The sequence below is a fragment of the Jaculus jaculus genome, chromosome 14, assembly GCF_020740685.1.
Source record: "Jaculus jaculus isolate mJacJac1 chromosome 14, mJacJac1.mat.Y.cur, whole genome shotgun sequence".
NCBI classification, from domain to species: domain Eukaryota; kingdom Metazoa; phylum Chordata; class Mammalia; order Rodentia; family Dipodidae; genus Jaculus; species Jaculus jaculus.
Genome location: NC_059115.1, coordinates 4,001,633 through 4,027,560, shown reverse-complemented (window position 1 = coordinate 4,027,560; position 25,928 = coordinate 4,001,633). Strand labels below are relative to the sequence as shown.

At 50.0% G+C, this 25,928-nt stretch overlaps 3 protein-coding genes across 4 annotated transcripts; 1 reads left to right on the top strand and 2 right to left on the bottom strand.

The window, feature by feature from the left end:
- The first annotated feature begins 13,209 nt into the window (after nucleotides 1-13,209).
- On the top strand, nucleotides 13,210-13,556 carry LOC123454567 (NADH dehydrogenase [ubiquinone] 1 alpha subcomplex subunit 5-like). The gene is made up of 2 exons (XM_045133231.1): nucleotides 13,210-13,279; nucleotides 13,396-13,556. The coding sequence occupies exons 1-2, from the start codon at nucleotides 13,210-13,212 to the stop codon at nucleotides 13,554-13,556; spliced, it is 231 nt and encodes a 76-aa protein (XP_044989166.1).
- A 2,061-nt stretch (nucleotides 13,557-15,617) lies between these two features.
- Apoc2 (apolipoprotein C2) lies at nucleotides 15,618-18,522 on the bottom strand. The gene is made up of 4 exons (XM_004670361.2): nucleotides 18,405-18,522; nucleotides 16,776-16,850; nucleotides 16,414-16,573; nucleotides 15,618-15,876 (listed from the first exon to the last, which is right to left on the bottom strand). The coding sequence occupies exons 2-4, from the start codon at nucleotides 16,828-16,830 to the stop codon at nucleotides 15,789-15,791; spliced, it is 303 nt and encodes a 100-aa protein (XP_004670418.1). The 5' UTR covers nucleotides 16,831-16,850; nucleotides 18,405-18,522; the 3' UTR covers nucleotides 15,618-15,788.
- A 2,021-nt stretch (nucleotides 18,523-20,543) lies between these two features.
- Apoc4 (apolipoprotein C4) lies at nucleotides 20,544-24,011 on the bottom strand. Of its 2 annotated transcripts, none has more exons than XM_045133247.1 (3): nucleotides 23,924-24,011; nucleotides 22,231-22,348; nucleotides 20,544-20,709 (listed from the first exon to the last, which is right to left on the bottom strand). In XM_045133247.1, the coding sequence occupies exons 1-3, from the start codon at nucleotides 23,997-23,999 to the stop codon at nucleotides 20,544-20,546; spliced, it is 360 nt and encodes a 119-aa protein (XP_044989182.1). In that variant the 5' UTR covers nucleotides 24,000-24,011. The 2 variants fall into 2 exon arrangements, with proteins under 2 accessions (XP_044989182.1, XP_004670347.1); XM_004670290.1 differs by having other exon boundaries at nucleotides 22,231-22,363; nucleotides 23,924-23,999.
- Between the last annotated feature and the right edge of the window lie 1,917 nt (nucleotides 24,012-25,928).

Here is a 25,928-nt window from a genome sequence, read left to right as displayed (position 1 = left end):
TTGTCTCTTTGTTCTCGGTGTTCTCCAGATCCTTTTGTTCTCCTATCTCTTTTATTCCCCTCCTAACATGGGACAGACTATCTCAACCCCTTTGGACTTGACTTTAGCTCACTGGACTGACGTTAAGAGCCGAGCTCATAGTTTATCTGTTGAAATAAAGAAAGGAAAATTGCAAACTCTATGTGAGGGAGAAGGGACTATGTTTAATGTTGGATGGCCCCGAGAAGGGACCTTCAACCCAGATCTTATTCAGGCTGTTAAACGGATCATCTTGCAGGAGCCCGGAGGCCACCCCAACCAGATGCCTTACATTTTTACTTGGCAGGATCTTGTCCAAGACCCGCCTTCCTGATTGAAGCCCTGGATTCCTCCCCAACCCACTAACAGTAGCCCCTTGGGGACTTCAAAAGTTCTCGTTGCAGGACCCCCCCCCCCGGAGGAAAAGAAGATTTACCCGGACATTCAGACGGAGCTCCTCCTCCTGATTCACCACCACCCTACCCGCCAACCCACACTCCCACAGCTCCTCCTGCCCCCTCACCAGAGGGGGCACAGGGGGGCCCAGCCACGGGGACCCGAAGTAGGCGAGCTCTGTCTCCTGATACTACCGTTGCCCTACCACTCAGGCTATAGGACCCCCACCCCCTTTAGGACCAGGGGATGACCCAACTCAGAGACCTCTGCCACCCCTACAATATTGGCCTTTCTCCTCCGCAGACCTTTATAATTGGAAGGCCAACCACCCTCCCTTCTCGGAGGACCCCTCAAAACTAACTGCACTCATGGAATCCCTAGTTTTCTCCCACCAGCCCACATGGGACGATTGCCAGCAGTTACTCCAGACCCTCTTCACGACCGAGGAGAGGGAACGTATCCTGTTGGAAGCCAGAAAGAATGTCCCTGGTGACGACGGGCGCCCAACCCAACTCCAGAACGTCATAGATGACGGGGTCCCCCTGATCAGACCCAACTGGGACTTCAACACCCCTGACGGTAGGGAGCATCTCCGAATCTATCGCCAGGCTCTGGTGGCTGGTCTCCGCGGGGCTGCAAGACGCCCTACCAATTTGGCCAAGGTAAGGGAAGTCATTCAGGGACCTAATGAGGTCCCCTCTGTGTTCCTTGAGCGCCTCATGGAGGCCTATCGTAGGTATACGCCCTTTGATCCTATGGCGGAGGAACAGTTTCATTGTTGATGTATTTTGTAGATCAGTCAGCACCAGATATCAGAAGGAAATTACAAAGACTAGATGGGTTAAGCCGTTATACTCTGTCAGACTTAGTTAAGGAAGCAGAAAAGGTTTATAATAAAAGAGAAACTGAAGAGGAAAAAGAAGAGAGAAGGGCAAAAGAACAGGAAGAAAGGGACCATAAACATGATAAGAGGCATGAGAAAAACATGACTAGAATTCTGGCCGCCGTAATCCAGAATAAAAGAGACGCAGGCAGACCTAGGGATACTAGGCAGAAGCAAAACCTGGGCAACAGGCGCCAATTAGAAAAGGACCCAGACTCCAGAATCTCCGGACAGTTGACTTGGACTAGGCTGCCCCAAGGATTCAAGAACGCACCCACCATCTTTGACGAGGCACTTCACCAGGACCTGGCCTCCTTCTGAACCTCAAACTCCCAGGTAACTCTCCTCCAATACGTTGACGACTTACTCCTCGCGGCTGGAACCCAAACTGAATGTGAACAGCGGACAAAGGCACTATTGGAGGAACTGGCCCGCCTGGGTTACCGCGCCTCGGCGAAGAAGGCCCAACTCTGCAAAAGGCAAGTAACCTACTTGGGGTATTCCCTGAAAGGAGGGCGGAGATGGCTGACGGAAGCACATAAACAGGCTGTGGAACAGATCCCAGTGCCTGCAAATGCCAAGCAAGTATGGGAATTCCTGGGATCTGCAGGATTTTGTAGACTGTGGATACCGGGGTTCGCTGCCCTGGCAGCCCCCCTTTACCCCTTGACTAAGACGTCTGCAGTTTTCCAATGGGGAGAGGAACAACAACAGGCTTTTGACGACATCAAGCGTGCCCTCTTAAAGGCACCTGCTCTCTCCCTTCCCGACACCTCCAAGCCATTTTACTTGTATATACATGAGCAGAAAGGCATTGCAAAAGGGGTACTGACCCAGAAACTAGGGCCCTGGCGAAAGCCAGTGGCCTATTTATCAAAAAATTGGATCCTGTGGCCGCCGGGTGGCCCCCTTGCCTCAAGATTATTGCCGCCGTGGCTTTACTCTTAAAGGATGCTGATAAATTAACTCTGGGGCAGACTGTCACAGTCATTGCATCCCATGCACTGGAGAGTGTCATCCGTCAGCCTCCAGACCGATGGCTCTCAAACGCCCGAATCACCCACTACCAGAGTCTCCTCCTTAACTCGGACAGAGTCAAGTTTGCACCCCCCACTCAACTAAATCCGGCTACCCTCTGGCCAGATCCCGGCTCCACAGTAATTCACAGCTGTGGGGACATCTTGGCTGAGGTTACCAGAACGAGACCTGATCTGACGGACCAGCCACTACCGGATGACAAGGTAACCTGGTTCACTGATGGCAGTAGCTACCTCCTTGAAGGTAAGCGGATGGCGGGGGCGGCAATTGTTGACGGAGACAGGGTGATCTGGGCTAACAAACTGCCTGAAGGGACTTCAGCCCAGAAGGCCGAACTAATTGCATTAACCCAGGCCCTAAATATGGCAGAAGGGAAAAAGGCTACCATATATACTGACAGCCGGTATGCTTTTGCAACTGCACATGTGCATGGTGCCATCTACCGGCAGAGAGGATTATTAATCTCTGCAGGAAAAGAAATCAAAAACCAACAAGAAATTTTAGATTTACTCGATGCCCTGCATCGGCCTGCCAAGCTGGCTATAGTCCATTGTCCGGGGCACCAAAAAGGAAACTCTCTAGTGGCAAGAGGAAACAGGATGGCTGATGTAGAGGCCAAAAAGACTGCTCAAGGAACGTATCTGTTCCCCTTATTGAAAAAGAAATTGACCTCCCAAAATTACAGCCTTCAGAATATACTGAACAGGACCTAAAAGATATGACTAGAATACAAAAGAAATTTAATAAGGACACCCAAAGATGGGAGACAGAAGAAGGAAAACATATCCTACCTAGACAACAAGCAGAATCCATTCTGCAACAGCTACATAGGCTAACTCATTTTGGAGCTAGAAAATTAATAGAAACCTTCAAAAAGACTGACTACCACATAATAGGACTCAAAGAAATAGCTGAGAAACTGGTAAAACAATGCATCCCATGTCAGAAAGTAAATGCCCAGACCTCCCAGACGGACCCTGGTAAGAGACTTCGTGGAGATCAACCAGGCTTGTATTGGGAGACTGATTTCACCGAGCCGAAACCTGCCCGCTATGGGAATAAATATCTTCTAGTTTTTATAGACACATTCTCTGGATGGGTGGAAGCCTACCCCACTAAGAAAGAGACAGCCACGATGGTTACCAAAAAACTTTTAGAAGAAATCATCCCCAGATATGGGGTACCTCAGGTAATAGGCTCAGACAACGGTCCTGCCTTTGTTGCCCAGGTAAGTCAGGAGGTTGCCAGAACTTTGGGGATTAATTGGAAATTACATTGTGCTTATAGACCCCAGAGCTCAGGACAGGTAGAAAGAGTAAATAGAACATTAAAAGAGACCATAACGAAATTGTCCTTAGAGACTGGCTGTACAGATTGGACGATGCTCCTTCCGTGGGCCCTCTTCCGGGTTCGCAACACCCCTTACAAGTTTAACCTAACTCCTTTTGAGATTTTATTTGGGGTCCCAACCCCACTTAATAAATTGCTAATGCAGAACCCAGATATGATTTCTTCCTCTGATCTGAATCACAGGCTCCAGGTGCTATATATCCTCCAAAAGGATTTATGGCCAAAGCTAAAAGAGAGCTATCTACCGGCTAAGGACCCAGCCCCGCACTCATACCAGCCGGGGGACTCAGTCTACGTGAGGCGACACCGACCCTCAAACCTCGAACCTCGTTGGAAGGGGCCCTTCACGGTACTCCTGACGACACCCACCGCCGTGAAGGTAGACGGGATAGCTGCCTGGATCCACACATCTCACGTGAAACCAGCTCCATCACCTGACCCCCGCTGGCAGCTGACAAAGACTGATAACCCCCTTAAACTGCGCCTTCACCGTGTCTCTGTCAATCATGATGAAGTTTTTTAAGGTTTGGACATTGTTAACTATATTGTTGCCTTGTTCTCTATCCTCTTCACCCTATCAACTTTACAATTACACCTGGCAAATCATTAATCAAGCAGGAGATGTTGCTAACTCCACATCTCAACTGTCAACATCTACCCCCTGGCCAATCTTAGAAGTAGACCTTTGTAAACTAGCTTTAGGGGCGGACTCATCCTGGGGCACCCCTGACTACTTTTTGCCCCAGGCCACACCCATAAATTCTCGCTCTCCCCTTGAGTCCTCCTCCCTTCCTGGATGTGACAGCCAGACCGGACGCACACGACTCAACATGGCCCCCATATATGTCTGTCCAGGGAACCACAGGGACCGGACCTTAAACTCAAAATGTGGATATTTCTCTGATTACTTTTGTGCCTCTTGGGGATGCGAGACCACTGGGGACACCTATTGGAAGCCCTCTTCTAAATGGGATTATATTACTGTTAAAAGAAAAGCCCCATCTAAATTCTCCCTCACTTCCCCTGGGTGGTCAACTGAACCTGCTTGCCGACAATGGTGTAACCCGATATCTATCTCTTTCACTGAACATGCAAAAACCAAGGATTGGGGACTTAGAGGATTTGAGTGGGGCCTTCGCTTATACGTGTCAGGGAAGGACCCCGGCCTAACTTTTAAGATTAAGCTAACCAAAACTCTCCCAGATTCCCAAAAAGCCAGTAGGTCCCAACCCTGTACTCCATAACCCACAATCCCCAGCTCAACCTAAGCCACCCCAGCAATCACTCCCCTCTACTTCCCCGACTGCAGCTGCCTCCGCCTTTTTCAGACCCACGGTTCCCCCAAGGTCCCCCTCCTCTGCCGATCTCATCCTAACTCTGATCAATTCCTCTATTCAGATCTTTAATTCTGTCAACCATACTCCAAAGGAATGTTGGATTTGTTACTCTTCCAGCCCCCCCCTTCTATGAAGGGCTAGCCGCCTCAGGAAATGTAACGTTTACCAATGAGACCTCTGGCCTACGCTGGCGGCCCCCACCTGGCACTCAGGGACTCACTATGAGTTTTGTCTCTGGAACAGGACTCTGTCTGGTAGGCCCTCGCATGTTGCCTCCTACCTCCCTCCAGGAGATCTGTAATCAGATTCTCAGCATAGACTCCCAAAATTACAAATATGTTTCAGCCCCCTCGGACGCCTACCTCGCCTGCTCCACAGGGTTAACTACCTATATAGAAAAAACAACTTTTCTAGAGAAAAAGGACTATTGTGTGCTTATCAACTTGCTGCCCAGACTTGCTATAAGAAATTCTGATGATTTTCAAAGGATCTGGGATCCTGGCCCTTCCACCCCTTCTAGACTTAAGAGAGCCTATAACTACCCTTACATTAGCCTTAATAACGGGGTTGGGTGTGGCAGGAGCAGGCACTGGCATAGCTTCCCTTGTCACCTCTAACCAACAGTACGCTCAGCTCAGCTTAGCAATAGACAGAGATCTACAAGAGTTACAGTCAGGAATGCAGAACCTAAAGGACTCGGTTTCTTCACTTTCAGAGGTTGTATTACAGAATAGAAGAGGCCTAGATTTATTATTTTTACAACAGGGGGGACTCTGCGCAGCTCTAAAAGAAGAGTGTTGCTTCTATGCAGACAAGACTGGATTAGTAGAAAACAGCTTGCAGAAAGTACGAGAAAGCCTGGAACAATGCAAACGGGAGAGACAACAGAACCAGTCTTGGTATGAATCCTGGTTCACCAGGTCCCCCGGATGACTACTTTAATCTCCACCTTGCTAGGGCCACTTATCATCTTAATTCTCTTCACCTTTGGTCCATGCATAATAAATAAATTAGTTACCTTTATTAGAGAAAGGATCAGCACCGTCCAAGTCATGATACTTAAACAACAGTACCAGTCTCTTGCAGAAACTGAAATTCCATGATTGGAATTATGACAAAGAAAAGGGGGAAATGAAAGGATAAAAGTTGCCTTATTTCTGCTGCCTTGTTTTCTAGCTGCTCTGCTAACCTGCCTTTTTAAGCTTCTGTAATATGGCTTGCTTGCTGCTGCACTGAACCACAGAACTGCCATTTTGCAACCGCCTCCATTTTGTAAAAAGCATACCATGAGGACCTGACCTTTTGTACGCCTTACACGATGCCTAAATTCTAGGAACTCGAGTTCCTCATTAAGATTACTCCCCACCTGGACACAACCAATCAACAGTCAACACATATCTGAAGCCCCCAGACACGAGCCCACCCCGTGGGCCCCACCCAGTCAGAGGGACCCAGGCTGGAAAGCCCCTGTGACTCTGCATACCTGTGGTTTTAGCCTTTATAAGCTGACCAAACCCATTGCTAGGGGCTCTTCACCCCTCCTGCGAGAGGAATCTGTGTTGAGCCCCGATGCATTGGATTCAATAAACCTCGTGCGGTTTGCATTGAGAGCGTCCTGCGTGAGTGTTCTTGGGGTCGCGTAGACAGCCCTGAGCAGGGACCCCTCTGGGGAACCCCACAACCCAGCGGTGCAGGCGCCTATCTGCCAAGCCAAAGGACGCAGGTTCGATTCCCCTGGACCCACGTGAGCCAGATGCACAAGGGGGCGCATGCGTCTGGAGTTCGTCTGCAACGGCTGGAGGCCCTGGAGCACCCGTTCTCCCTGTCTCTCTCGCTCTCAAATAAATAAGTTAAAAGAAAAAATATTAATAAGTTTAAAATGAATGTTTTGTTTATTTGTTTTGGTTTTTCGAAGTAGGATTCTCAATCTAGCTCAGGCTGACCTGGAATTCACTATCTAATCTCAGGGTGGCCTCGAACTCACGGCGATCCTCCTACCTCTGCCTCCCGTGCTGGGATTAAAGACGTGCGCCACCACGCCCGGCTCTCTTTTTATATTTAGTTAAATAAAACTGAAGACGTTTAAAATAAATATTTTAATATTTGTGTATTTATTTGAGACAGAGAATTGGGTGCACCAGGGTCTCCGGCCACTGCAAATGAACTCCAGACATATGTGCCCCCTTGTGCATCTGGCTAACGTGGGTCCTGGGGAATTGAACCTGGGTCCTTCAGCTTCGCAGGCAAGTTCCTTAACCGCTAAGCCATCTCTCCACCCCCTCAATATTTTTTTTAATCACCCCATCACTTAAGTTACATCACCCCCCCCCAATGCAATTCTGTCTATTCTTTGAGGTTCTGTTTTGTTTTTTCATTCCATCTTTCTAGTGTCTTGTCTGAGTACCCCACATGGAGCCATTCCCTCCCTCCCAGCCACCTTACTTGGCTTGGCCCAGTGCTTCCAATTTGTCAACCCCCTTCCTTGCATCAGTTAACATTCCTTCCCTCGAGTCTCTGAAGCTGCAGTCTCCCCCTGCTTTCTGAGTTACTATTCCAGGGCTATGGCTGGTACCAGCATCTCAAAGTTAGGACGTAGGCTTTTGTTTGGTTTTGTTTTGGTTTTCCGAGGTAGGGTCTGGCTGTAGCCCAGGCTGACCTGGAATTCACTATGTAGTCCTAGGCGGGCCTCAAACTCAGTGATCCTCCAACCTCTGTCTCTGCTGGGATTCAAGGCACGTACGTGTCACCATGCCTGGCTTCCCTTTTTTATTTTTCCAAGGTAGGGTCTTCACTCTAGCCAAGGCTGAACTAGAACATACTCTGTAGCCCCAGGCTGGCCTCAAGGGCTGAAAGGCATGAGCAACTGGCTAACCCCTGCTCCTCCTCCTCCTATTTATTGGAACAAGATCTCACACTGTAGCCCAGGCTACCCTATAATAGACTCACTGGCTCAGAAGGCCTGAAACTCAGGGGCCTGATGCCCCAGCCTCCTGAGCATTGGGGTTGCAGATGTGTGCCACAGACTGCAGAATTCCAGTGAGAATGAAAGGGTCTTCTTGCTATGCGGCCATGGCTGGCCTAACATTCACTTTGTATTCTAGACGGGCCTTGAAGTGGCAGGTATTCTCCTACCTCAGCCTTCTGAGCACTGGGATTACAGGTGTACATCATCACACTTGGCCTTTAATCCCAGCACTGAGGAGGCAGAGGTAGGAGGATTGTTGTGAGTTCAAGGCCACCCTGTGACTCCATAGTGAATTCCAGGTCAGTGAAACCCTACCATGAAAAACCAAACAAAAAAAAGGAGTATTACTTTTTTTTTTTTTTTTTTTTTGGTCTTTTTCTAGCCCAGGCTGACCTGGAATTCACCATGGAGTCTCAGGGTGGCCTTGAATCATGGCGATCCTCCAACCTCTGCCTCCTGAGTGCTGGGAATAAAAGTGTGTGCCACTACACCCGGCCATAATTTTAATTTTTATTTACAGCTCATAATTTTTTTGTTTTTAAATGTTTTTATTGAGCCTGGAGAGATGGCTCAGAAGTTAAGGCACTTGCTTGCAAAGTATAACTACCTGGGTTCCATTCCCTAATTCCCACTTAACCAGATGTACAAAGTGATGCGTGAGTCTGGTGTTCATTTGCAGTGCCTAGAGGCCCTGGCGTGCCCATTTTCTCTCTCATTTATTTTTTTTAATATTTGTTTTATACTTATCTGACAGAAAGAGGGAGAGACAGAATGAATAGGCACACCAGGACCTCTAGCCACTGCAAACAAACTCCAGACACATGCAACCCCTTGTGCATCTGGCTAACGTGGGTCCTGAGGAATCAAACCTGGGTCCTATGGTTTTACAGGCAAACATCTTAACCACTAAGCCATTCCTCCAGCCCTAATTATGTATATTTTGAAGTAGGGTCTCATTCTAGCCCAGGCTGATACTGGAATTCACTATGTAGTCTCAGGGTGGCCTTGAATTCACAGTGATCCTCCTATCTCGGTCTCCTGAGTGCTGTGATTAAAGGCATGCACTGCCATGCCCAGCTTTTTATTTTTTTAATATTTTATTTTATTTATCTACTTATTTGACAGAGAGAGAGAGAATGGGTGCGCCAGGGCCTTTGGCCACTGCAAATGAACTCCAGATGCGTGCACTACCTTGTGTGTCTGGCTTACGTGGGTCCTGGGGAATCGAACATGGGTCCTTTGACTTTGCAGGCAAATGCCTTGACAGCTAAAACATACCTCCAGGCCCCCTAAAAATATTTTTAGAGCATAGTGGCACACTCCTTTAATCCCAGTACTTGGTAGGCAGAGATAGGAGGGTCAAGGCTACAGAGTGAGTTCCAGGTCAGCCTGAGCTAGAGTGAGAACCTACCTGGAATAAACAAAACACAGCAAAAAAAAAAAAAAAAAAAGTGGTGCATGCGTGCATCTACCCAAAGGCATATGAACATGTATGTACACACCACACATATGCTAGAAAATAGAGGGGGAAAAAAGCTTTTAAAAATATTGGTTTTGCCTGAGGTGGTGACACACGCCTTTAGTCCCCACACTCGGGAGGCAGAGGTAAAAGGATTGCCTTCAGTTTGAGGCCATCTTGAGACTACATAGTGAATTCCACGTCAGCCTGAGCTAGAGTGAAGTCCTACCTCAAACTTGTTTTTATTTATTTGTTGATGGGAGGAGAGAGAGAATGGACATGTCAGGGCCTCTGGTCACTGCAAAGGAACTCCAGATGTGGGTGCCACCATGTACATCTGGCCTATGTGGGATTTCAGGTAAACACCTTAACTGCTAAGCCATCTCTCCAGCCCTGAAGATAACCTTTTTTTTTTTTTTTTTTTTTTTTGAGGTAGGGTCTCGCTCTAGCCCAGGCAGTCCTGGAATTCACTGTGTAATCTCAGGCTGGCCTAGAATGCACAGCAATCCTCCTCCCTGTGCCTAGCAAATGCTGGGATTAAAGGCGTATACCACCACCATGACTTGCATGAAAAGCCAAAGGACCCAGGTTCGATTTCCCAGGTCCCATGTAAACCAGATGCATTAGATAGCACATGCATCTGCAGTTAGTTTACAGTGGCTGAAGACCCTGCCTCTCTCTCTCTCCCTTTCTCTTTCTCCCTATGTCAAATAAATATAAATTAAAAATATTTTATAATATTTATATTTTAATTTGAGACAGAGAGAGAGTATGCATGGGCCAGGACCTCCTGCCACTGCAAACAAACTTTGCAAACAAACTCCAGACCATGGAGTACCTTATGCATCTGCTTTATGTGGACACTAAGGAATCAAACCCAAATCCTTAGGGTTTGCAGGCAAGTGTTTTAACCACTTAGCCATCTCTCCAGGCCTGAAAAAATAGCTTTTAGTGCACAAAACTGTAATCCTTATCTATTTGACTTAATTGCTACGTTTTGTTGTTTTTTTATAAGATGACAAGTTTTTCTTTTTTAATTTTTTTTTACTTATTCATTTCCAATCAGAGAGAGAGAATTGGCATACCAGGGCCTCTAACCACTGCAAACAAACTCCAAAAGCATGTGCCACCTTTTTCATCTGTATTTCCATAGGTACTGGGAAATTGATCCTGGGTCCTTAGACTTTGCAGGCAAGTGTCTTGCCTTAACCGTCAAGCCATCTCCCCAGTCCTTGTTTTTGATTTTTTTTTTACTTATTTATTTTACTTTATTTTGGTTTTTTGAGGTAGAGTCTCACTCTAGCCCAGGCTGACCTGGAATTCACTATGTAGTCTCAGGGTGGCCTTGAACTCAGGGCAGTCCTCTGCCTCCTGAGTGCTGATTAAAGGCATGTGCCACCATGCCTGGCCCCTGTTTATGCCTTTTAAAAATAATTATTTATTTATTTGAGAAAGTGAGAGAGGGAAACAGGCAGAGAGAGAATGGGCATGCCAGGGCTTTCAGCCACTGCAAACAAACTCCAGATGCATATGGCACCTTGCCTATCTAGCGTACATGGGTCCTGGGGAAGCAAACTAAGGTCCTTTGGCTTTGCAGGCAAACGCCTTAACCGATAAGCCATCTCCCCAGCCCTTGTTTTTGTTTTTTTTTTTGAGACAGTGTCTTACTATGCAGCCCCTGGAGCTTGTGGTAATCCTCCTGCCTCAGCATCCCAAATGCTGGGATTGCAGGCCTGCACCCTCATACTTGCCCCTTCTTACCATTAAGCAAATGACGGGACAGGCACTCTCTGGCCACCACTAGGGGGTGTCCAATACCACCTAGGGGCTGTGGTTTCAGGGTTGGAGGAAGAGGGGGGGCTTGGTGACCTCATTTGCTAGGTCTTGAAGAAAAGGAACTTGGGGTCCAGACTTGTTAACTCTGAGGGAATCCAGGGGTTCAGATTACTGAACGCTTAGGTGGAGCCTGGATGTCTGGTATCTAGGTTCCTGAAGGAAGGGAGTCATGGTGGTGGTGGTGGAGGGGAGTTGTTGAGAAAGGAAAGAGTCTGAGAACGGCACCAGCATTGGCTGGAAGCAGAACTGGCCTGGGCAGTGGCTTCCTTTGGCTTCAGTCTGTGGGAAACAAGTGGACAGAGCAGTGATTGTTCCCCCAGGATCTCCCTCCTTCTGGTCACCCATTGGGCTTGGCAGCCTCGGTCCTTCCCAGGCCCTGGGGAATTGGGGGCATTGCCACAACCCCTCCCCTGCTCCCTGTTTTCTACTGGACTCAACAGCTGCCCAGCCTCAGGACCTGGGAACAGTGCCCCCGAGAGTTGGAAGGCAGCTGGAGGTTATTGCGGAGCACATTAGAAATCCAGGCCATGGAACTTCCACCAGATCAACAGCCCCACCTATGGGACATGGGAGGATGGGCAAAGACTCACTGGACTATTCAGGAGGCTAAGGTCTAAGGATAAGGGAATCTGAGGCCAGCCTAGGTGACAGAGTGAAATGATGCTGTCTATGAAAGAAGAGCCAGGCATGGCAGTGCATGCCTTTAATTCCAGCACTCAGGAGACAGAGGTAGGAGAATAGCTGTGAGTTCAAGGCAAGCCTGGGACTACAGAGGGAATTCCAGGTCAGCCTGAAGTAGGAGACCCTTCCTTGAAAAATGAAAATAAGAGGGAATTACCATGGGATATATTTTATAATCATGGAAAATGTTGATAAAAATTTTTAAAAAGTGAAAATAAAAAACTAAAGGGGCTGGAGAGATGGCTTAGAGATTACAGTGCTTGCCTGCAAAGCTAAAGGACTCAGGTTTGAGTCCCCAGCACCCCCAAGGGCACAAGCATCGAGAGTTTCTCTTTCAAACAAATTAAAAAATATATATCTATATCTGTCTATCTATCTACTTGGTCTTTCGAGGTAGGATCTTGCTCTGACTCAGGCTGACCTGGAATTCATTGTGTAGTCTCAGGTTGGCCTTGAGCTCATGGCGATCCTCCTACCTCTGCCTCTCAAGTGCTGAGATTAAAGTCATGCGCCACCATACCTGGCATCAAATAAAATATTTTTAAGATTTATTTTCATTTATTTACTTATTAGAGACAGAGCGAGAGAATGGGCACGCCAGGGCCTCTAGCCAACTGCAAACAAACTCCAGAGGCATGAGCCACCATATGCATCTGGCTTACTTGGGACCTGGAGAATTGAACCTGGGTCCTTTGGCTTCACAGGCAAGTGCCTTAACAGCTAAGCCATCTCTCCAACCCCAAGTAACTTTTTTGTTTTGTTTTGTTTTGTTTTTTTCAAGGTAGGGTCTCACTCTAGCCCACACTGACCTGGAATTCACTATGTAGTTTCAGAGTGGCCTCAAACTCATGGCAATCTTCCTATCTCTGCCTCCCGAGTGCTGGGATTAAAGGCAAGCACCACCATGCCTGGCTCCAAATAAAAATTTTTTTTGTTTGTTTAAAGAGGTTTTTTTTAAATTTTTTTTTTATTTATTTTTATTTATTTATTTGAGAGCGACAGACACAGAGAGAAAGACAGATAGAGGGAGAGAGAGAATGGGCGCGCCAGGGCTTCCAGCCTCTGCAAACGAACTCCAGACGCGTGCGCCCCCTTGTGCATCTGGCGAACGTGGGAACTGGGGAACCGAGCCTTGAACCGGGGTCCTTAGGCTTCACAGGCAAGCGCTTAACCGCTAAGCCATCTCTCCAGCCCCCAAATAAAATATTTTTAATAAATAAAAAATAAAAATAAGGGTGGCGCTATCATGGCAGGCGTACTGAAGAAGACCACTGGGCTGGCAGGACTGGCCATGTGCGACACTCCCCACGAAAGACTCAGAATATTGTACACAAAAATTCCTGATGTTCTTGATCAAATCCCTAAAAATGCAGCATACAGGAAATATGCAGAGCAGATTATAATGAGAAGCTGGGTATGGTTAAAGCAGAATCAGATGTCAAAAAACTAGAAGACCAGCTTCAGGGTGGCCAAATAGAAGTGATTCTTCAGGCTGAGAAAGAACTAAGTCTGGCAAGAAAATTGTTGCAGTGGAAACCATGGGAGCCGCTGGTGGAAAAGCCTCCTGCCAAGCAGTGGAAATGGCCGATATAACCATAACGGCATGGCTGTTGTGGGTTGGTGAGAAACAGATGAAATTCAGTGTTTTGTGTTAAAAATGTGTCCCTATTATTGACATCTTATACAGGAAAGCTAATAAATGAGAAAGGTATTGTGAGAGATTTGTTTTTCGTGTTTTTTTTTTTTTCGAGGTAGGGTCTCACTCTAGCCCAGAGCTGACCTAGAATTCACTGTGGAGTCTCAGGGTGGCCTCGAATTCATGGCGATCCTCCTACCTCTGCCTCCCAAGTGCTGGGATTAAAGGCGTGCGCCACCACGCCCGGCTCTTGTGAGAGTTTTTGATTTGCATAGTATTCACTTAAGATTATTTCAAAAGTGACATTTATGTGAAGAAAAAGCTTGTTGGAAGATTGAAAACTAAAAACATTCCTAGAGGGCTGGTGAGGTGGCTCAATAGTTAAGGCAGGGGCTGGAGAGATGGCTTAGCGGTTAAGCGCTTGCCTGTGAAGCCTAAGGACCCAGGTTCAAGGCTCCATTCCCCAGGACCCACTTTAGCCAGATGCACAAGGGGGCGCATGTGCCTGGAGTTTGGTTGCAGTGGCTGGAGGCCTGGGCGTGCTCATTCTCCTCTTCCTCCCCTCTTCCCCTCCTCCCTCTCTCTCATTAATAAATAAAAATAATTTTAGTTCAAGGCCACCCTGAGACTCCGTAGTGAATTCCAGGTCAGCCGGGGCTAGGGTGAAACCCTACCTCGAAAAACAAAAAAAAAGTAATAATAATAATAATTTTTAAAATAAATAAATGGCCAGGCATGGTGGTGCACATCTTTAATTCCAGCACTAGGGAGGCAGAGGTAGGTGGATCACAATGAGTTAGTTCAAAGCCACCCTAAGACTACATAGTGAATTCCAGGTCAGCCTGGGCTAGAGTAAGACCCTATCTCAGGAATCATTCTACAAAGTTATACTCATTAAAATTGATTCATGTTGCCCCCAAACCCCCATCAGTGGCTTTTTCTCAGAGGCCACATTAGGGCAGGACTGTCTTGTCTTTTCTTTACTCCATCCCCGAGACTGGCTGGCACCTTAATAAAATACATGTGAGGTACTGAGATTGTCCAGAACTTGTGTTTTCTCGTGTGAGAGCGCGTCTTCTTGGGCCCCAGTCAACCTTGGCATAGACTTCCTAAATTTACCAGGGCCTTGAAGACAACGGTTTGCTCTCTGTCACATGACTGTTGGATAACTCACTCCCATGCCACTTTTTTTTTTTTTTTCCTGTACTTGGAATTGAACCTAGGACCCACACACCCTTATACATGCTTGACAAGAGACCTACTATTGAATTATATCCCCAGAAGTATTGTTTTTTTTTTTCTTTAATTTTATTTATTTGCAAGCAGAGAGAGACAGAAAGAATGGTTGCAACAGGACCTCTTGCCACTGCAAATGAACTCCAGGTACGTGCATTTCTTTACACACCCTGCTTTATGTAGGCACTGGTGAATTGATGCCCAGTTGGCAGGCATTGTAAGTAAGCACCTTAAATGCTGGGCCAAGGTTCCAGCCCTGTCCCTGCTCTTCGGACAAGGTCTCCTGTCGTCTTCTCTGGCCTCAGTCTCAGTGTAGCTGAAGATGACCTATAATTCCTGACCTCCTTTTTTTTTTTTTTAATGTTTTTTTTCAAGGTAGGGTTTCACTCTGGCTCAGGCTGACCTGGAATTCATTATGTAGTCTCAGGGTGGCCTCAAATTCACAGCAATCCTCCAAGTGCTGGGATTAAAGGTGTGTGCCACCACACCTGGCTGTCTATTTGTTTTGTTTTTTGGTTTTTCTTTCTTTTATTGTTTTGTTTTGTTTTGTTTTTCAAGGTGGGGTCTCACTGTAGCCCAGGCTGATCTGGAATTCACTATGTCCTCTCAGGGTGACCTCAAACTCATAGCAATCCTCCTACGTCTGCCTCCCAAGTGCTGAGATTAAAGGTGTGCGCCACCACACACAGCTAAAATATATACATTTTTAAAGTTGGCTAGATTGGCTCAGAACCCTCCACCTTGGCTCCTGAGACCTCAAAAAAGCAGGTGCACTAGACAAGAAACTTGGATTGGTTTATTCCTTCACTGAAAGAATCCAGGCTACAGATGGGTGCAGAAAGATAACAGTGGAGGAAACAGTGGAACTCCATCCCATCCTGAACAGGTGAGGAGAGCCAATGGGGACTCAAACCCTGGGTTCTCCCTTTCCCCATGATGCGGCCGGGGTAGCTCTACTCTCCCTTTAGGAGCGTGAGGAGCTGGTCTGTGAAGATGCCCGCGTAAGTGCTCATGGCTGCTGAACTTTTGCTGTACATGTCCCTGGAGAGAAAGGGCAGATTCTGAGGAGGAGGCGGGCTGGGCCTGGACCCCTGGGTCTGAGGGAGGCAGGCTGGGCCTGGACCCCTGGGTCTGAGGGAGGAGGGCTGGGTCTGGACCCCTGGGTCTGAGGGAGGAGGGCTGGGTCTGGACCCCTGGGTCTGAGGGAGGAGGGCTGGGTCTGGACCCCCGGGTCTGAGGGAGGAGGGCTGGGTCTGGATCTCTGGGTCTGAGGGAGGAGGGCTGGGTCTGGATCCCTGGGTCTGAGGGAGGAGGGCTGGGTCTGGACCCCTGGGTCTGAGGGAGGAGGGCTGGGTCTGGACCCCTGGGTCTGAGGGAGGAGGGCTGGATTTGGACCCCTGGGTCTGAGGGAGGAGGGCTGGGTCTGCACCCCTGGGTCTGAGGGAGGAGGGCTGGGTCTGGATCTCTGGTTCTGAGGGAAAAGGACTGGTCTGGAACCCCTGGGTCTGAGGGCAGAAGACTGGGTCTAGACCCATGGGTGTGATGGAGATGAACCCGTCTTTATAGAACTCCGGCTACCTGAGTTTCTCGTCTACACTGGTCAGGTATGTCGTCTCGTACAGGCCTTGTGCGGCTGCTCTGGCTGAATCCCAGTAACTGAAGAGGGATTTCTGAACCTTCTCAAGCAGAGCTGGGGCGACCGGCTCATCTTCCTGGGGCAGCATGGCCCCCTGGCCCTCTGTGGAAAACATGGGGCGATAGCCGAGTTAGGGGAACTCAGAAGGTGTAAACAGTAGAGCAGGTGGTGAGGGTAAGATCTGTCCCAAATCAGACTTCTGGCCACCAGAGCTGCGGAGGGGAGGTGGGGATGGGAGCAGATAGGGTAGAAGGACAGTGACCAGCGACGTCCTCAGAGACGTCCACCCACAGGCCCCACTCACCGCACCCCAACACCAGGAGGACAAGGAACAGAGCCAGGAGGAACCGGGGGCCCATGCTGCTGGTGGTCTGGAGCCCTGTGGGGGTTGGGCGGCAGGGTTACTGGAAGGGCTGTTGCTGGGGAACCCCCACTCCGTCCAGGGAGAAACTGGGATCTTTTGTCTTCTGTCCTGCCCAGTAAATATTCTGGATGCAACACCTTTCTGGGCTTCCTCCCTGGCATTCTAGGAGTCAACTTTGGAGTTTTGTTTTTCTTTTTCAATTTTTTTCTTTTTCTTTTTTTTTTTTTTAAATTTATTTGAGAGCGACAGACACAGAGAGACAGACAGATAGAGGGAGAGAGAGAGAATGGGCGCGCCAGGGCTTCCAGCCTCTGCAAACGAGCTCCAGACGCGTGCGCCCCCTTGTGCATCTGGCCAACGTGGGTCCTGGGGAACCGAGCCTCGAACCGGGGTCCTTAGGCTTCACAGGCAAGCGCTTAACCGCTAAGCCATCTCTCCAGCCCAATTTTTTTATTTTTCGAGGTAGGGTCTCACTCTAGCCCAGGCTGACCTGGAATTCACTGTGTAGTCTCAGGCTGGCCTCACACTCACGGTGATCCTCCTACCTCTGCCTCCCGAGTGCTGGGATCGAAGGCGTGCGCCACCATGCTTGGGACTACATAGTGAGTTCCAGGTCAGCTTTATCTTGAATAAAAAATAAATTAAAAAACAAACAAACAAACAAAACTCTCCAAACTGGATGTGGTGGTGTGCACCTTTAATACCAGCACTCGGGAGGCAGAGGTAGGAGGATCACTGTGAGTTTGAGGGCACTCTGAGACTACATACTGAGTTCCAGGTCAGCCTGGGCTAGAGTGAGACCCTACCTTGAAAAACCAAAAGAGAAAAACAAAACAAAACAAACAAACAACAACAACAACAACAAAAAACAACATGAGGATGGTGGGCTAGAGAGATGGCTTAGCGATTAACACATTTGCCTACAAAGCCAAAGGACCCAGGCTCGTTTCTCCAGGACCCACGTAAGCCCGATGCACAAAGGGGCACATGCATCTGGAGTTCATTTGCAGTGGCTGGAGGCCCTGGTGTGCCCATTCTCTCTCTCTCTCTCTTTCTGTCCCTAATAAATAAATAAATAAATAAGTAAAGTATATATTTAAAAACCGTGCGTTCCTCAGACGTGGCTCATACCTAATACTTGTGACACTCTCGAGTCCCCTGAGCCTCATGCTGCTACAGCCTGGCTTTACTGTGTCTTGTTCATTCATCCTCACTAATGTCCTCAGAGCCCAAAATGATCACCCCCACTTTGGATGGATTAACTGAGGCAGAAAGACGTTAAGATGGAACCCAGGGAAATGCCAGGCAGAAGAAACGTGGCACGATTCTAAGTTCCATGGGTTCCATTTATGTACCTGTCACTCCAGCACTCGGGAGGCTGAGTTCAAGTCCAGCCTGGGCTACATAGCAAGCCCTTTGACTCCAAAAGGGAAGAGGAAAGCAACACCTAAATTCTGTGATTCCGACAGAGACATCTAAACCTGTGACTCTTGCCATTCCCGGCTAAACAATCTTTGCCCCTCCGGGCTGTCAGCCCGCACCCCCACCTTGCCTCTTGGACCTTCTTACCTGGCTGTGACACTGTGATGGTGGCAGTCTGGGACAATCCTCAGCAGCTCTAGGTGAGGACAGGCTTTATAGATCTGGAGGCCCTTTCCCTCCACATCAGCCGACTCCTCTGTCCTAGGCCAAAGTCCTGGCCAACAGAGCCGCTGAGGGGGTGGGGTGGGAGCGGGCTGGATAGGTGGTGATTGGTGATGTTCCCATGCCAGGTCAAACTGCAAAAAAACCCTTACTGTGAAAATTCACCCCTGAAGCCAGGCCTGGTGGCGCACGCCTTTAATCCCAGCACTTGGGAGGCAGAGGTAGGAGCATTTCTATGAGTTTAAGGCCACCCTGAGACTATGTAGGGAATTCCAGATTGGCCTGGACCACAGAGGGACCTTACTTCGAGGAAAAAAAAAAAAAAAAAAGTTAAACCAGAGCAAGTAGTGGTGGTTCACGCCTCTCATCACAGCACACGGGAGGCCGAGGTAGGAGGATCGCCATGAGTTTGAGGTCACTTGAGACTACATAGTGAATTCCAGGTCAGCTTGGGCTGCAACAAGACCCTACCTCAAAAAAAGAAAGGAAGGAAAGAAGGAAGGAGGGAAGAAAGGAAATTCACCCCTGAAACTGTTGAAGGTCTGCCTGAGCTACAGAGTAAATTCAAAGCCACTTAGGCAATTTATAAAGACCCATTCTCGGACTGGAGAAATGGTTTCATGGTTAAAGGCACTTGTTTGCAGGTCATGAGGGCCTGGGTTCAAATTCCAGTACCTACATAAAGCCAGATGCACAAAATGGCCCATGTGTGTGAAGTTTTGTTTGCGATGGCAAGAGGCCCTGGTACACCCATGCTCATTCTCATTTTCTCTTTTCCTCCCTCCCTTCCTCCTCTCTCTCTGCTTACAAATAAATAATGATTTCTTTTTTTATTGTTACTTTTGGTATTCTGAGGTGGGGTCTCATTCTAGCCCAGGCTGAGGTGGAATTCACTATGTAGTCTCAGGGTGGCCTCAAATTCACAGTGACCCTCCGACCTCTGCCTCCAAAGTGCTGGGATTAAAGGCGTGCACCACTAAGCCTGGCTATGAACTTTTTTTAAATTTTTAATTATTTATTTTAGAGTGACAGTCAGAGAAAGTGGCAGATAGAGAGAGAGAGAATGGGTGCTCCAGGGCCTCCAGCCACTGCAAACCAACTCCGGACATATGTGCCCCCTTGTGCATCTGGCTAACATAGGTCCTGGGGTATCAAGCCTCGAACCAGGATGCTTAGGATTCACAGGCAAGCATTTAACTGCTAAGCCATCTCTCCAGCCCAACGAAATTTTTTTTTTTTTTTAAATAAAGACTTTTTTTATCGTTTGGTTTTTCGAGATTGGGTCTCACTCTAGTCCGGGGTTACCTGAAATTCACTATGTAGTCTCAGGGTGGCCTCAAACTTACAGTGATCCTCCTGCCTCTGCCTCCTGAGTGCTGGGATCAAAGGGGTGTGTGGTCCACCACTGCTTGGCTTGGATTTGAATTCTTAATGCTACTGCCTCTACCTCCCAAGTTGCTGGGATCATGGGCTTTTGGCACCAGGCCATGCTCAAAACAGAGTGAAAAGATTGTTGAGCATGGTGACGCATGCCTTTAATTCCAGCACTCAGGAGGCAGAGGTAGGAGGATCGCCATGAGTTCGAGGCCACCCTGAGACTCCATAGTGAATTCAGGTCAGCCTGGGCTAGAGTGAGATCCTACCTTGAAAAACCACAAAAGAGAGAGAGAGATGGGTGCGATTGGTGCTATTTTTTGCTTGTTTGTTTGTTTTTGTTTTCTTTTTTGATTCTTGGAACCCACTAAGAATAGGGTGAAGGGCCCCTGTAGGTGCATGAATCTGCTGGCCCACCTTCACCTCCTAAGACTAAGGAAGCGACGTGAAGTCTGTCACCCGCCAAAAGCCGGAAACTTGTAAGGAGAGGTTATCATCTTGACCCCTACAGCCTCCCACCCTCAACACCATGGGGTCCCTGCCCTGTCACGATATCGTTTCTTCCTTTCCTAAATCCCTACAGATAGGTGAGGAGAGATGATCTCTGGCCCATGAGGAGTGACCAGGCAGGAAGAAGGATAAGAGCTAATGTCTTTATTGTGGACGCTGGGGAAGGAAGGCGTGTGCACTTTAACCCTGGGCCGGGGCCCTGCAGAGCAGCCTGGGGCACAGGCTGTGCGTCTTGTTGAGGAGGCTGTCCTTGGAGCTCTGGAGCCAGGCCTGGGTGCGGGGACCCAGGTCTTTCAAGTGGTCTTCATAGTAGGTGTACATGAAGCCCTGAAGGGCCTTAGGACGCCTGTGTGAAGAGGAAGGAGATCTTAGTGAAGAACCCAGCTACCACAGGGGGTCCGTCCTGCTGCTTCCTCCTGCCCCCGACCCAGGGATCTGGGTCTGCCCTCCTCCCTCAGATCCGGGGGTGCAGGCCCAGCCCTCCTCCCTCAGACCCGGGGGTCCAGACCCAGCCCCCCTCCCTCAGACCCGGGGGTCCAGACCCAGCCCTCCTCCCTCAGACCCGGGGGTCCAGACCCAGCCCTCCTCCCTCAGACCCGGGGGTCCAGACCCAGCCCTCCTCCCTCAGACCCGGGGCTCCAGACCCAGCCCTCCTCCCTCAGACCCAGGGGTCCAGGCCCAGCCCTCCTCCCTCAGACCCAGGGGTGCAGGCCCAGCCCTCCTCCCTCAGACCCGGGGGTCCAGACCCAGCCCTCCTCCCTCAGACCCGGGGGTCCAGACCCAGCCCTCCTCCCTCAGACCCGGGGCTCCAGACCCAGCCCTCCTCCCTCAGACCCAGGGGTCCAGGCCCAGCCCTCCTCCCTCAGACCCAGGGGTGCAGGCCCAGCCCTCCTCCCTCAGACCCGGGGGTCCAGACCCAGCCCTCCTCCCTCAGACCCGGGGGTCCAGACCCAGCCCTCCTCCCTCAGACCCGGGGCTCCAGACCCAGCCCTCCTCCCTCAGACCCAGGGGTCCAGGCCCAGCCCTCCCCCCTCAGACCCAGGGGTGCAGGCCCAGCCCTCCTCCCTCAGACCCAGGGGTCCAGACCCAGCCCTCCTCCCTCAGACCCAGGGGTGCAGGCCCAGCCCTCCTCCCTCAGACCCAGGGGTCCAGGCCCACCCTCCTCCCTCAGACCCAGGGCTCCAGACCCAGCCCTCCTCCCTCAGACCAGGGGTACAGGCCCACCCTCCTCCCTCAGACCCAGGGGTCCAGACCCAGCCCTCCTCCCTCAGACCCAGGGGTCCAGGCCCAGCCCTCCTCCCTCAGACCCAGGGGTCCAGGCCCAGCCCTCCTCCCTCAGACCCAGGGGTCCAGACCCAGCCCTCCTCCCTCAGACCAGGGGTACAGGCCCACCCTCCTCCCTCAGACCCAGGGGTACAGGCCCACCCTCCTCCCTCAGACCCAGGGCTCCAGACCCAGCCCTCCTCCCTCAGACCAGGGGTCCAGGCCCAGCCCTCCTCCCTCAGACCCAGGGCTCCAGACCCAGCCCTCCTCCCTCAGATCTGGGGGTCCAGACCCAGCCCTCCTCCCTCAGACCCAGGGGTCCAGACCCAGCCCTCCTCCCTCAGACCCAGGGCTCCAGACCCAGCCCTCCTCCCTCAGATCCGGGGGTCCAGGCCCAGTCCTCCTCCCTCAGATCCGGGGGTCCAGGCCCAGCCCTCCTTCCTCAGACCCAGGGGTCCAGGCCCGGCCCTCCTCCCTCAGATTCGGGGGTCCAGGCCCAGCCCTCCTCCCTCAGACCCAGGGATCTAGGCCTAGCCCTCCTCCCTCAGACCCTATGGCCTCAGTGCTGCCCCTGCCCCTCCCAGCCCAGCTCCAGGAACCTCACCAGAACCATTGCCACCTGTTCCGGGTCCTGGTCACCAGAGGCTCCACGAGTTCCTTCACCCTGTCCCTGACCAGGCTCCAGCGGCTCACCTCAGGGCTTGGTGTGGGGCTCAGGCCCTCTGTAGGTGCACATGCTGGGTGGGATCAGAGAAAGGCTTGATGGAAGCCCCCACTCCAGCACCCCATTCCTCCCCCTCTGTGCACGCCTAGCCTTGGGTCACACCTGGGGGACCCTTGCCTTTCCACACGGGCCCTGCTTTCACGGACCTCACATGTCACCTCCCCTCTCCATGACTCAGTTTCCCACTCTGTAAAACAGGGTAGTGTGTGTACCCTCAGTGTTGTTGTGTGGCTGGACAATGAATGCCCAAGAGAATGTTCTGGATGGTTGCAGTGCCTGGCTACCAGCTTTCCTCTTCTGTCCTTGTGACCCCACGGCCTTCATTCCTACCTTTCGTTATCTCCTTCCTTCTTGTCCCTCGCCCCTAACTGGAGCAGTCTGTCTGTCTGTCTTGTTTCTTTCTTTCTTTTTCTTTTTTTTTTTTGAGGTAGAGTCTTATTCTATCCCAAGCTAACTATGATGGCCTCAAACTCACAGCAATCCTCCTACCTCTGTCTCGCAGGTGCTGGGGCTGAAGGCATGCATCACCACGCCCGGCCAGCGCTCTTTCTTTATTGTTTATTCAGTTTTTTTTTTTTTTTCCTTCACTCTAGACCAGGCTGACCTGGAATTCACTCTGTAGCCTCACTTTGGACTCGAACTCACAGCCGTCCTCCTCCACTGGCCTCCCGAGCGCTGGGATTAAAGGCGTGCGCCGCCACGTCTGGATAGTGCCGCTATGCCTGGCTCCATTTCTTAGCTTTGTGAAAATAGGATCTCACAGTAGCCCAGGCTGTCCTGGAACTTACTCAGGCTGGCCTCAAACTCAAGGGGATCCTCCTACTACGGCCTCCTAAGGGCTGGGAATAAAGTGCTCCACCACAGCCCAGCTACGAGATACATTTTAAGATGCTTTTTAAAAAATTATTTGCAAATGTGGGAGGGGCACTCAACATGGTCTCTTGCCACTGCAAATAAATGCCTGTCTGGCTTTAAGTGGACCCCTGTGGAATTGAACCTAGGCTGGTAGGTGTTGCAAGCCTGTGATTTTAACCACTGAACATTTCACCAGCCCTGACTTTTTTTTTTTTTTTTTTGAGACTGGACCTCCCAACGTAGACTCGGCTGCCCTTGAGCTTGGTATGTGGTGCACACGGGCCTCCAACAGATCCTCCTGCCTCAGCCTCCCCGTGCCTCACACAAGACCGGCGACCGTCTGCACTCCTCCAACACACTTGTACCGCACACGAATGACCACCAGACACTTGACACTCAGCCCTAACACACACACACTCCACCCAATGTACCAGGCACACTCACCAGTCCTATTGGGTTTCTTTTTTTTTTTTTTTTTTTTCCAAGGTAGGGTCTTGCTGCAGCCCAGGCTGACCTGGAATTCACTATGGAGTCTCAGGGTGGCCCCGAACTCACGGCGATCCTCCTACCTCTGCCTCCCGAGTGCTGGGATTCAAGGCGTGCGCCGCCACGCTGGGTTTGAGTCCTATGCTTTTTTTAAACCCTCAGGACACATTCACACTCACATTCCCCCCTCCCCCAGGGCACCCCACCTCCACCAGTTCCCCCAGCTTCTCACCCACAACAGAGGCCAGGACCAACACCCAGAAGCAGAGACAGGGCAGGGCCGGGACCCTGCATCTCAGCAGGGACATTTCTGGGTACTCCGTTCCTCTGGCAAGCTCAGAGCATGGGAGGCTGCAGGCTGTGCTGAGCAGAGCCCTCCCCTGGTCACCTCCTGTCCCTCTTGGCAGGACTTCAAAGAGAAGGTGACATTCCTGTCAGAGGCCATGCCCACCCTGGATGATCTCCCTTCTTTCTACCCTACTGCCTTGACCAGACAGAAAACAGGCTATTGAGCATCCGACATTGATTTAAATCTACCTCTGCAGACAGCCATTTTTCCTGGACTCAGTTTCTTCCTTTGTACAATGGGACCACAGTACGTCCGCAAGGGAGTGCAGGGAACAGGGAGTGGTCCGTATATTTTGTTTTTGAGAGGTTGGCCTCTGACTTGGTTTGTTTATTTTTTACTTTTATGTTTTGGGTTTTTGAGGTAGGGTCTCACTCTGGCCCAGGCTGACCTGGAATTCACTATGGAGTCTCAGGGTGGTCTCAAACTCACGGCCATCCTCCTGCCTCTGCCCCCCAAGTGCTGGGTTTTAAAGGCATGCACACCAAGTCCAGCTCTTGTTTATTTTTTAAAAAGGTTTTATTTCTATTTATTTATTAGAGACAGAAAAAGAGAGAGAGAGAATGGGCATGCCAGGGACTCTACTCACTGCAAACGAACTCCAGATGCACGCAGCACTATATGCTTCTGGCTTACATGAAACCTGGGGAATCAAACCTGGGTCCTTAGGCTTTACAGGCAAGCACATTAACCTCTAAGCCATTTCTCCAGCCCTCTAATTTGTTCTTTTTATTGTTGTTTTTTCCAGGTAGGGTCTCACTGTAGCCCAGGCTAACCTGTAATTCACTATGTAGTCTCAGGCTGGCCTCGAACTCACGGCGATCCTCCTACCTCAGCCATCAAGTGTTGGGATTAAGTGTGTGTGCCACCACACCCAGCCTATTCTCCTTTCTTTCTCTCTTCTTTCCTTCCTTCACTCCTTCCTTTCTTTCTTCTTTCTTTCTTTTCAAGGCATGATCCACCATGCTCAGCTCTCTCTTTTTTAAAAAAGAAAAAGGGGTTGGAGAGATGGCTTAGTGGTTAAGCGTTTGCCTGTGAGGACTAAGGACCCTGGTTCGAGGTTTGATTCCCCAGAATCCACGTTAGCCCATGCACAAAGGGGCGCACATGTCTGGAGTTTGTTTTCAGTGGCTGGAGGCCCTGGTGTGCCTATTCTCTCTCATCTGTCTCTCTTTTTCTCTCTGTTTCTCTCCCTCTCTTAAATAAATAAATACCTTTATAAAAAAACAAAATAAAGCCCGGCGTTGTGGCGCACGCCTTTAATCCCAACACTCGGGAGGCAGAGGTAGGAGGACTGCCATAAGTTCGAGGCCACTCTGAGACTCCATAGTTAATTCCAGGTCAGCCTGGGCTAGAGTGAGACCCTACCTCGGGAAAAAAAAAAAAAAAAAATCAAAATAAGGGCTGGAGAGATGGCTTAGCAGTTAAGCACTTGCCTGTGAAGCCTAAGGACCCCGGTTCAAGGCTCAACTACCCAGGACCCAAGTTAGCCAGATGCACAAGGGGGCGCACGCGTCTGGGGTTCGTTTGCAGTGGCTGGAGGCCCTGGCACGCCCATTCTCTCTCTCTCTCTCTCTCTCTCTCTTTGCCTCTTTGTCTCTCTGTGTCACTCTCAAATAAATAAATAAAGATGAACAAACAATTTTCAACAGAAAAAAAGGTTTTATTTATTTTATTTATTTATTAGAGAGGGAGAAAGAGAGAGAGAAGAAAAGAAAGTTCTTGTGATGACAGAACACAGTGAGGTCTGAAGGAGGGAGCTCCTCTCCCACCCTTCACCAAATCAGGTTACGGGGGGCTTTCCTCCACTCCTGGCCCTGCCTCGTCCAGCCTCACGTACAGGTTCCTTCCTTCTTCCCTATCTCCCTCTCTCCTTGCAGCAGCTGCTCAC

Excerpts from the sequence above, each read along its gene's own strand:
- LOC123454567 (XM_045133231.1), top strand. The coding sequence starts at position 13,210 with ATGGCAGGCGTACTGAAGAAGACCACTGGGCTGGCAGGACTGGCCATG. Across the intron at positions 13,280-13,395 it reads CGACACTCCCCACGAAAGAC|CAGATGTCAAAAAACTAGAA; the intron begins TCAGAATATTGT and ends TTAAAGCAGAAT.
- Apoc4 (XM_004670290.1), bottom strand. The coding sequence starts at position 23,999 with ATGTCCCTGCTGAGATGCAGGGTCCCGGCCCTGCCCTGTCTCTGCTTC. Across the intron at positions 22,364-23,923 it reads GGTCCTGGCCTCTGTTGTGG|CATGTGCACCTACAGAGGGC; the intron begins GTGAGAAGCTGG and ends GATCCCACCCAG. Across the intron at positions 20,710-22,230 it reads AACAGGTGGCAATGGTTCTG|GCGTCCTAAGGCCCTTCAGG; the intron begins GTGAGGTTCCTG and ends CTCTTCACACAG.
- Apoc2 (XM_004670361.2), bottom strand. The coding sequence starts at position 16,830 with ATGGGCCCCCGGTTCCTCCTGGCTCTGTTCCTTGTCCTCCTGGTGTTG. Across the intron at positions 16,574-16,775 it reads CCTCCTGGTGTTGGGGTGCG|AGGGCCAGGGGGCCATGCTG; the intron begins GTGAGTGGGGCC and ends TGTTTTCCACAG. Across the intron at positions 15,877-16,413 it reads AGTGTAGACGAGAAACTCAG|GGACATGTACAGCAAAAGTT; the intron begins GTAGCCGGAGTT and ends CTTTCTCTCCAG.